Here is an 11,383-nt window from a genome sequence, read left to right on the forward strand (position 1 = left end):
TACTGGGGAAAGCGCTGGGGGCCGAGGGGGCAGCAGTGGCCCCCAGGTCTGAGCTCGGGGGGGGGGTTTCTGGATTCTGAGCCGCTGAGAGCAGGTGTTGGGGGAGGGCGCTACTGTGGAACCCACTGGGCCCCTGCCCCTGGCAGCTCTCCCCCGGCCTTCCCCCAGACACACACTGGCTGGGTGCTGTGCACGCTAGAGAGGCCCCGAGGCCCACGGGCGGCACAGGCACCTGCAGTGAGCACGCACGGTGGCCAGCGCTGGGGCACGTGACTCACTCGAGGTGACAAAGTGGGCTCGAGCCCAGTGTACCCTGATGGTGGGAGGCGGGTGGGGAGAGAAATGGGATGCAGTGTAGACTGGTTTCTCACCATCATAAAATCCTTCTTCATTATTTAAAAAAAGATTTATCTACCCATTTGACAGGCAGAGTTAGACAGAGGGAGAGCCCCCTCCCTCTGCAAGGACACTCCCCAAATGACCACAACGGGACTGAAGCCAGGAGCTTCTTCCGGGTCTCCTACACAGGTGCAGGGACCCAAGCACTTGGGCCATCCTCCACTGCTTTCCCAGGTGTGATAGCAGGGAGCCGGATTGGAAGTGGAGCAGCCAGGACTCAAACTGGCTCCCGTACGGGATACTGGCACTGCAGGTGGAAGCTTAACCCACTACGCCACAACGCGGGCCCCACAAACTCCCTTTTTAAAAGGGTGCTTAATGTGGGTCTCCAACTCCCAGGAGAGAAGCAGCAGCCAAAGGGCCAGGGTCTGGGACAAGGACCTGAGGCTGCACGCACGTGTTCATGCTCCCCTCCTGGAAGGCTGCAGCTGGAACCTGGGCAGGGGGCCCACCCCCCCTCCCCGGGCTGCTGTCACCTCAGAAAGGAGTGGGTTGAGGTCGCTGGCCAGCAGGTGCTCAGCTCTGGGATCCAGGCTCTTAGCGAGCTTTGGGTTCTTTAGAGGAACTGCACAGTTCACCCTCTGCCCACTCAATTCCATTTCTAAAAACTGAATTTACTTGAAAGGCAGAGTGATGGAGAGGGGGAGAGGGGGAGAGGGGGAGAGGGGGAGAGGGGGAGAGGGGGAGAGGGGGAGAGGGGGAGAGGGGGAGAGATTGATTCCAATTCATTGGGTCACTCCCCAAATGGCCACAACAGCCAGGGCTGGGCCAGGCGGAAGCCAGGAGCCAGGAACTCCATCTGCGTCGCCTCCATGGCCAGCAGGAGCTCAAGCCGCTGAGCCACCGTCGGCTGCCTCCCAGGCGCACTGGTAGGAAGCCGGAACTGGGAGCAGAGCTGCGACTCCAACAGAGACTCAGATACGGGACGCCCGTGTCCCAGGGGGCAGCGTGCTGACCACCCTGCCAGAGGCCTACTTCCCTTCTCCACGCTGGGCGAACAGCTGCTTGAAGGGCTCTTAAGGTCTACGCAACCACAAAGAGGCTCCCGGGCCGGCTTGTGGTGCAGAGTTTCCCATCTTCAAAGAGGACGCCAGGAGTTGGGCTCGAGTCACCATCGGCAACCTCGCGGCCCTTTGGAGAGCCCCAGGGAGCCTGCTCCTGGGAACAGGGCAGGACAGGAAACCCCGGCAGCTGACCTCCCTGTGGGGCACCGATGGGAGAGGAGGCCAACCCAAGCGGCAGGCTCCAGCTCCTGGCAGGCGCAAGAGCGCCCCCTTCAGCTCACCTAACACGGCCCCAAGTGTCTCTGCACCTGATCCCAGCCCCCTCCCAAGAAGTGCAGGGGGTGTAGGGAGGGCGTCTCCCACTTCCAGCGTCCCAGGTACAGCAGCTACTGGCCGGGGACCCCTCACTGGATGCTCACCACTCAGACGCCAGGGCCCAGGGACACCCCTTCCAAAGCCAGCTGGGGCCAGCCCATCTATAAGAGGCTCAGCACACGGTGGGGAGACATACCATGGACTGCAGTGACTCCATCACAGAAACCAGGGAAGGCTTCCCGGCGGAGGGGACCCCTGAGCATGGATGGGAGCTGGCTCTGCTGCCTTCCCTGCCCAGGGGAATTCTGCAAGGACGGTGGGTGTTGGAAAGGCAGCCGCAGCAGCAGGAACCCCCCTCTCCCTGGGGAAATGGCAGAGCAGGTGCAGCCTCCACGCCTCCCCCCCACCCCCGCCGCCACCCCCTGCCCCGCCCACCCCAGATGGATCCTGCTCACTTCTGTCACCCCAGGGAACACTGGCCACCCAACACTGACCCCCCTCCTTCAGGCTGCCTCTTCTCCCCCTCCCCCTCATCTGTATCATTCCACGGCACCCAGTGCTCACACACACTCGCAGAGTTCCACACGTGGCCTGCCTCAGAGACACGGGCTGGCAATGGCCATGGCTATCATTCCTTGAGCTCTGACCCTGAGCTGGGCACAGCACCAAGCCCCTGCCATATGTTCCCTTTCCACTTCAGGGGGGCTTGTTACCATTTTACAGACGGGGACACTGAGGCTGCGAGACACAGGTCCGACTGACCGGAAGCCTGTGTGCTGCGCTGCCCCCTTCCTCGTGCCTGGAATCCACCCTTTGAATGACTATCACGGTGACAGCCATGATCAGCCTGCCTCTTCAGCTCAGAGGGGACACGGAACCCCAAAATTTCAACGAGCCATCCCTTCCACTCTTCCACACCGACGTCTCACAGCTGAGGACATGGAGACTTGCAGGGAGGGCTGGCTCTCCCAGAGCACGGCCAAGGCCCCAAGGGTTCAGGCTTCTCCCGGAGCAAGGCGAGCCTGAGTTACAAGGTGAGCTCCGGGGACGTGCCTGGGGACTTCCTCGCTCCAGAGACTTATGCTAGAAACCTGTGTTGCTTTGCGTCAAGTCACAGAACTCCCCGTGTCAGCAGGACACATCTGCAGCTGGGAGGAGATGGAGCTGGCCCGGGGCCCCAAGCTTGCACCTCTCAGCCTTTTTGGGCTTCACTGTATGCAAATCACCATCATGTCCCCTCCTCCACTTCCTTTCCAACTGCACAGGTAGTGGTGGCATGGAGGCAGTGGGGGCTGCGCACCCCGGGGCCAGGTGGCTCGCTGGCTGGCGCAGGGCTGGGCACGGTCTTTTTCGTTTGCCACATGTCAAGCTCCAGCCAGGGCCACCACACACTGGGCTTGGGAAAGACTATTGGGAGAGCCCAGGTGCCTGGCAGGACAGTCCCAGCCTTGAAGCCTGTGGTGAGCTGGCTCCTCAGCAGTACCTGCCCCTGGGGGAGAACAGTAGGGGGCCACTCCCACCTTCTCCAAGGAGGGGTGGCTCAGCCACCAGGGACTAAGCCGGCTTTCCCCCCTCCCCCACAAAAGGCTGTCTGGGAAGATCCAGGAAGATCCATAAAGACCTGGGGAACACACACACTCCAGCACCTTCTCTGGCCCACAGGCTGTGCAAGCCCACAGTGCCTCACACCCTCAGAGCTGTACCCACGGTTTTTCACTTTCACTCAGTCGCCCCTAAACGATGCTCAAGCCTGCAGTTTCTGCCAGCATCACCCCTCCCCACTCCACCTCCCAGACCACCAGCCAGCCCCCTAACCCACCCAGGCTGCCACTACTGTCGGGGAACCGTCGGGGGCGGGAGGAGGGTGCTCCCTAAGCCCTTTCTCCCAGCAGACCTGTGCTCAGGTGGGCTCCAGAGAACATGAAAGTCCCATGAGACGCCTGCTCTTCCTGGGGCCCCCACCTGTCCCACCAGAAAAAGGTCTAACATCTCACCTTCAGGAGAAAGGGGGGCGGGTGTTTCCAGGGTTCGGCTCTGTTTCAGGAGCCAGGTGCCCTTTCAAAGGTGCTTTTTAAGATGCGACCCAATCCATTTCAGAAGACAGAGTTCTTTTCTATGTCGGGGAGAGGAGGGGATCCCACTATGCGGGCCTTGCACGGCTAAGGATCTGCTCCTTTGGAGACACGGGGACCGAGCCCCCTCACTCCCTCCACCTGCTCTAGCGCGGGCGCAGGTGGAGTGAGCTTGCACTCTCCTTGGACGAACCGCCGCGAACCCCAAGCACTCCGCCCGCGCGGGCCGTTCCCGGGACCTTGTCACCCACCGGCTGCGGAGCCTTCCTAGCTAACTCCCAGCCCGCTGCGCTGTCCGGAATCCACGCCTATTCAGCGCTGTCCCTTATCCCCGCCGAAGAGGACGAAAAAGCTCGGGAGACTCTGCGGGTCCCGCGGAAGCGCGAACCCTCGCAAGTTTCCCATCTTTCTCCACCTCCCCACTGGGCGCCCGCACCATCCACCGCCCAGTGCCCGGAGTAGGGACGCAGCCTCCCCCCACGCCCAAGGCCCCGCACCTGCGGCGCTCTGGAGTTTGGAGCGGCCGCAGCTGGTGCAAGGCCAGGGCTCCGCGCGTGGCCCGGGCGAGAGAGGGAATGCCTGGGTCGGACCCTGCGGCGCGCGCGGGGGACGCACGGGTATGGCGGGGTCCCGGCAAGCGCCCGCGCCACTCACTGTTTTCCTGGGAGAGCGACGGCGGCGACAGCAGCAGCAGCAGCGCCGCAAGCGCCAACGCGGAGCGCATCGCGTCCTCGCTCCGGGGGCCTGGAGCAGGTGCAGCGAGGCTGGCAGACGGAGGGTCCGTGCGCGGCGGCGGGAGCGAGCGTGCACGCCGCTCCGGCAGGCCCGGCGGCGGCTCTGGCGGCGCCCGGGCTCCCGGGTCTCGCTGGCGCGGCTCCTCCTCCCCGCCGCTGCGGCAGAGCCCGGCTAGGGCGTGCGGCCAGCGCTGGAGCGGCGGCGGCGGCGGCTGCGTCCCGGGCGGCGGCTGCGCGGCTGCACCTCGGCCGGCGGCTGCAGCGGCGACTCCGATCCCGTCCCGTCCGCGCCGGCCCCCGCCCCTCCCCCAGGAGCGCACCCGCGGCGGCGGCGGCGGCGGGGCCGGGCGGGGCCGCGGCGGGGCGGGCGCTGGGCCGCGAACAATGAGCGGGGAGGAAACTCCGCCCTGGAGCGCGGCGGGCGGGCGGGGGACTGCGGGGGGCGGCGGCTGGGCCCGGGCACGGTGGGGGTGGAGGGCGCGGGCTGGGGCCCCACGACCGAGCCGCTGGCTCCTCGCACGGGTGCGGTCAGTGGAGACGTTGAAGGGACGTCTGAGGGAGTGGGATCCCCAACACGGCCAGTGCCGAACAGGAAGGACCCCCCTCCCAGTGCTGCGTTAGCCTAGGACCCTTCCCGGCTGCAGGGGGGGCTGCGGCGCGCTCCGCCTGCCGCAGCGCCCGGGAGCACGTGTCTCACCTTCCAGGTGCGGCCCACCTGCGGACCGGTCCCTTCGGCTTGCTGGACTTCACGGTGTGTGTAGGAGCGCCCCCACCCCCACCCCCGGACAGCCTGGCCAATGCGTTGCTTAACCCCTCCAAGCCTAGGCTGCTCTCCTGTGAAATGGAAGTGAGAGTTAAAGAAAAATGCCAAAGACTAAATGTTCACAGGTGAATGAGTGCGGATCCGTGTTCCCAAGGCTTTTCAAGTGTCAGCCTCCCGCAGCTGCCTTCGCTTAAGCCTCATTTTGGAGACAGGGAAATTAACTCAAAAAGAGGTTAAGGCACCTGTTGATACCTGTTGGGATGCCCGCATCCCACCTTGGAGTGCTTGGGTTCCATCCCCAGCTCAGCTCCTAATGCACTCCTTGGGGGGGGGGGGCAGGTGATGGCTCAAGGAGAAGGGTCCCTACCGACCCCCCTGGGAGACCAGGATTGAGTTCCTGGCTCTTGGCTACGGCCTGGCCCAGTCCAGCCCTAAGTCGTTGTAGGCATCTGGGGAGCGAACCAGAGGCTGGAAGATCTAACAAATTATATTACAAAAAATTTTTAAAAATATAGAGATGAACTTGCTCAGGATCACAGACCTGGTGAGACTTGCCTCAGAAACGCGTTGCAGAATGCCCAGTGTTCAGTAATTGCTCAGGAAGTATTGGTTATTCTTGCTATGTAGTGCGCAGCAATCAAATCTTGGGGTTTGGGGGCCAAAACGGGCGACGGCTCAGAACCAGCTATGGCAATGTACTGGCCCTAAGACTCTGCGCGAGTTACTCTCTGTGCCCCAGTCCTCGCGTGTGGAATAGGGGCCGTCACACCTGCTACCTAGGGCTGTTGAGAGGAGCAATTAGTCCAAGGCCAGGAGCCAAAGAAGTGGAGAGAATGGAGTCGAGGATCAGAGAAGTCTTAGGGTGGAGGGAGGGGTTGGAGAATCCCATAGCCCTATGTACCCCGTGACAGAAATAAAGAGCCCCCCCCGCCTCCCCCACGCGTGTATTTTTTCAAAAACTGCTCTGTGCAGGGGTGAGGATGGGGGAGTCAGCTACGTAGACCCCTATGGAGGAGGCTCACCCACCGTCCCGGTGCGGAGCTGCAGGGGGTGGGGTGAGCGTGAATTGGGCTCACGTGACTCCTGAGCTGCTAATCTGCGGTCTTTGTGCCAGATCCGGCGGGCTGGAGGGCTCGTTCCTGGGGGCCCAGCCGCGTCCCTGGGCCGGTGGGCTGTGCGCAGGCGCTGCCTGCAGGTGGAGCGGTGGAGGGCGCGCTACGGGGTGGGGGCAGCCTCTGCAGGACCGCTCTGAGCCGCGTTTCCACGCCGCATATGGGAACGGCAGAGGGTGTTCCCCGTGGACACTCGGGCTGTGTGTGTGTGTGTGTGTGTGTGTGTGACGATCTTCGATGTTTTGTGTACCCTGTGCCCCTCCATCCTTGTCAACAAAAGGCTTGTTTCTGCTCTGACACCAAGCAGTACCTTTTAAAAACATGTGCTCTGCACTCTCTGATTTCAAGTGTTCCTGCACGCGATGTATCACTTTTCTTTCAAAACTCAGAAACAGTCCCGTTAACTTTGCAAAGGGAGGGTCTATTCTCGAAGCTTGGGACATTTTAAATTCCCGTGGGTTCCGGTGGGCCCTATCACCAGACGGTGTAAAATCAAAAAATATCATCTGGGTTTGTATCTGAACACACAGCAAAGGCAGAATTGTGCTGGGTCTTGCCCAGTGTCCAGTGGGACTTTGTACACAAGGGATTTTCCAGAGCCAGGCTCGCTGGCTTTAAGGTCACCTATGGTTAGTGAGCAGAGCTGGCCCCAGATAGCCGGCCGGCGCCCGTGGCCCCGTTTAGCCATGTACTCCAGCCTGCTGGTCCAGCACTCCTGAGCTCACAGGTGGAACCCCAAGCCCTCTGCACGTGCGAATCCACAGTCCCGGACTTTGTTGCATTGTGATTGTGTGTATCCGTGCATTAGCTCCCCAAGTGGATTTTAAACTCAACACGGAGTCTTTCTTACTCTCCTGTTACTTCCTGGGACCACCTGGAAGAGCGTATCACATGGAGAACAGATACACATGTGGTGAATGTAAACTGGGAGGTACAGCCCAAGAACCTACAGCACAAGGCTTAAAATAATTTGTCCACGGTCCCTGGTGGCTAGGGATGGTGATCTTTGGCCCCTAAGTGTGATTTGGTGATGTTGCTGAACACAGCCCTAAGTGCAGGCTCATGAATCCTCTTGGTCCCCCTCCTAAATAACTCCAATCCCCAGTGAACACCATGGGGTGGGACAGAGCCTCCTCACACAGCCACCAATGAGGCATGGGTGCACGCATGTGTCTGGCCCACGGCCGCAACTCCCAGTCCAGAGGAGGGGGGCTGCTGTTAGGGTGTCCCACTGCTTGCTGATTGGATGATCTAATGCCGCAGCTGCGTGGGAGAGTCAGTGGTTTACCTGTGATGGCGAATGGAAGAAGAGAAGCACGTTTGGGAGGAGAAAATCACGGGTGCAATTTCACACATGTTGACTCTGCTACCCACGGGCCACTCAGGATCCGGGTCCAGGAGTTCCAACTGTGACGCTGAAGCTCAGACCAAGGTCAAGGCTAGAGACAGCAACTCAGAAGCCATCATGGGTGGGCACGTTGAGCCCATCCCCTATCAGAGTGCTTGAATCAAATCCCAGCCCCTCCTCTTTCAATCTAGCTCCCTGCTGATGCACCTGGAAGGCAGTGGGTGATAGCCAAGTGCATGGGTCCCTGCCACCCACATGGAAGACCCAGATGGAGTTCCAGGCTCCTGGCTTGGGCCTGCCCAGACCTGGCTGTTGCCAGCATTGGGGAAGTAAAATCAGCAGATGGGAGACTTTCTGTCTCTCCCCCTCTCTCCCTGTCACTCTGCTTGTCAAATAAATAAATAAGCCTTTAAAAACAAGAAGAGCCATCAGTGTGTAGGTTGTAGCCGTGGCTGTGGGTGGTGAGCCAGGAATACTCCGTGGTGAAGAGAAGTTGAAGGCAGAGCCCTTTGAATGGGCTGGGGGAGGGGCAATGGAGAACATGTGGCTGAATAGGAGGTGGACCGAGAGGGAGGGGTGCCGTGGAGATGGAGGGAGGAGCCAAAGTGCCCCAGAGAGTTACCTGTGGCCAGGACTGCTGTCCATGCCTGATTCTGGCAATGACAGGGGCCTTGGGTCGTGCCCAGAGCGGTTCCAGTGAAGGGGGAGTGAGTGGGGCGCGAAGGCGAGGAGGGGGACCTGGGGTCTGGGGGAAGGCCTGTGTGCACTGGCTCATGACTGTGGCTCAGAGGAAGAAGCCAGCCCAAGGAGAATTCAGAGACAGTAGAGAAGGGGACTAGCCTCAGGCCAGGGAGCTTAATACTATGGGAGTTTTAAAAAGATTTTATTTATTTAGCAGAGAGAGAGAGAGAGAGAGAGAGAGGCTCTTCCATCAGCTAGTTCACTCCCAAATGGCTGCAATGGCTGGGGTTGGGCCAGGTTGAAGCCAGGGCCCAGAACTCCATCTGGGTCCCCCTGGTGGGTGACACCAAACACTTGGGTCATCTTCTTCTGCCTTCCCAAGCTCATTAGCAGGGAGCTGGGTGTGAAGCAGAGCAGCTGTGGCTCTCACCTGCTCTCCTATGCGATGCCAGTGTCATACGAAGCAGCAGCTTAACCCGCGGTGCCACGACGCCCCAGTGGTGTGGGACTGAGATGCCGTCGGTCATGGTGGCTGGCGAGTGATCTTGGGGCCAATCGGCCCAAGATCCTGCGCTGTGATTTAGCAGCCGTGCGGCTGTGGGCTTTCACGTAACCTCTTGGGAGCTGCAATCTGCTCCCCTCCATAGTAGATAATAGCCCCAGTCCTGCAGGCTCCTGTGGGAATTTGAGGGGGCGCTTGATGCCAGGGGGTGCTGGGGAAATGGCGGGTAGTGGTCTCGTGTCAGCAGAACTGCTCCAGTGGCCGTTCCAATGCCCCGGAGCCTTCACTTCCCTCCTGGAAGCCCAGAGGAACAGGTCGTGCCCCAGGGTGCCCACAAAGGCTGTGTCCATCACAGACCAGAGGCAACATCCAGGCCCCCCTGGGGCTCGGACACAATGGAGTCACTTGTCCCGGGCTCCCCAGAATTCACACACACCTCAGACTCAGCGGGCTTTGAGGCCCCCTGGATGGTAGCGGTCACTTGGTCCCACGCCTTCTTCCCAGGGGGAGAAATGGAGGCGTGGATGGACGCTCACGCAGCTGGTAAGCAGTGTGGGTCCCAGACTGGCCTCGGAGCCCTGCTATGGGCCTAGCAGCCTGCGGCTTCCCCGTCAGCATGATCCTCTTCATCTGTGTCTCACAGCTCAGGAAGCCACAGGTCTCCTGGCAGGAGCAAAAGCAGGTATCCCATGAAAATGGACCTGGGGGAGGAAGCCCCAGGTCAGTTCCTGATGCAGCTGAAATCAAAGAAGCCCCAGGCACTGGCTTGGGCTGTCTTGGTCCTGCACCCCAGCCTGCCTTCAGCCCCAGCCCGCGCTCATCAGTCCAGTTCCTCGGTCCAGGGCTATAGCAGCTTCTTCCACCCTGGAGGCCAGCAGGGGCCAGGACCTGAGCCTGGGGAGTGCAGCGCGGGCACGTGCGGCTGCCACTTTGCACCTGCCCTTCGGGATGCAGAGGGCCTGGTTCCAGCACGGCTTGCAGACACCCAGCCCAGGATGCCCAAGTCCTGGATGTAAACTGGCACGGGCTTTGCAGGCACCTGCGCACGTCCTCCTGCTAACTTCAAGGCATCTCTGCAGGACTCATAATCCCTAATACAACGTCAGTGCCGTATAAACACTCACTCCCCTGCATTGTGTAAGGAACAATGACAAGGAAAAAGTACATGCTTACTCAGATGGCTCTTTTTTTTTCCCAAATATTTCTGAGCCCTTGATGGTTGAATGCGTGGATGCAGAACCCACGGATATGCACTTTTCTGACATGCCTGGATCCTCATAAACCCAGACGCTGTCTACGTAGCCATCACCCATTCTACAGATGGGGAAGGGAAACCCTCGTTTCCCTGGCATCCTCCTGAAGGTGGACGTGGCCTTGCTATGTGGCAACATCCTCCCTCGCACACTCACCTCCATGCTTCCATCTCCCCACGAGCCCCGAGCCTCGCGAAGATGGAGCTGCAACTGGCTCCCCTTTGTACTCCCTTTTTTTTTTTTTTAAAGATTATTTATTTTGGGGCTGGGTCTGTGGGATAGCAGATGAAGCCACCACCTGCAGTGCTAGCATCTCATATGGATGCCGGTTCGAGACCCTGCTGCTCCACTTCCGATCCAGCTCTCTGCTATGGCCTGGGAAAGCAGTAGAAGATGACCCAAGTCCTTGGGCCCCTGCACCCACCAGGGAGACCTGGAGGAGGCTCCAGGCTCCTGGCTTCAAATCGGCCCAGCTCCAGCCACTGCGGCCATCTGGAGAGTGAACCAGCAGATGGAAGGAACCATCACCTGCTGCCTCCCATGGCCTGCATTGGCAGGAACTTGGCATCGGGAGGCAGAAACCGAACCCAGGCACTCTGATGGGGGATGTGGCACCTTAACTGGTGTTTGCCCGCTAGGCCAAATGCCCACCCCCTGATTTATTTTTTTTTCCGACTAACTTTTCTGTCCTTTTCCACAGCCCCTGGGAGCGGGCTCTCTAGGTTCAACCACAATGCTCACTTTCTCCCTCACATCTTTGCAGATGCTGTTTGCTCTGCTCCTTGTGCCTGGAGTTATTAGCCTGCTTCCCTCCAGCCTAGCATTTGAAGGCTCGGTGGTCACGGGGCCTATTCTGATCTGGTCCCAGCCCCTGGAGCAGAAATAACCACTTTCTCCTCTGGATTTCCCATGCCTCCTGCTGCGCCTTAACTCACCGTCTGACCCCACACACAGACCTCACGTTCTTCCTTTGAGGGCAAGAAGCTCACTCGGTGGATGCGTGGGTCCCTTCTGCACTCAGCACTGCGCCTGGTGCGTGTGGAGCGCTCGATATCAAATACTTGGCATTCATTCGGTAAGGACAGTGTGGTGGGGCCGGCGCCGCGGCTCACTAGGCTAATCCTCCGCCTGCGGCACCGGCACACCAGGTTCTAGTCCTGGTCAGGGTGCCGGATTCTGTCCCGGTTGCCCCTCTTCCAG

General features: G+C 60.3%; 1 protein-coding gene across 1 annotated transcript in view; it reads right to left on the minus strand.

Moving 5' to 3' along the window:
* Positions 1 to 4,810, minus strand: part of PODXL (podocalyxin like) — a gene marked incomplete at its 5' end in the record, with an annotated part of 42,700 nt that extends 37,890 nt beyond the window's left edge. Inside the window, 1 exon segment of the mRNA NM_001082766.1 lies at positions 4,445 to 4,810. Coding sequence (NP_001076235.1) covers positions 4,445 to 4,514 — 70 coding nt within the window.
* Between the last annotated feature and the right edge of the window lie 6,573 nt (positions 4,811 to 11,383).

This window comes from Oryctolagus cuniculus, chromosome 3 (assembly GCF_051225735.1).
Source record: "Oryctolagus cuniculus isolate XC-2025 breed Fujian yellow rabbit chromosome 3, ASM5122573v1, whole genome shotgun sequence".
Taxonomy (NCBI): Eukaryota; Metazoa; Chordata; class Mammalia; order Lagomorpha; family Leporidae; genus Oryctolagus; species Oryctolagus cuniculus.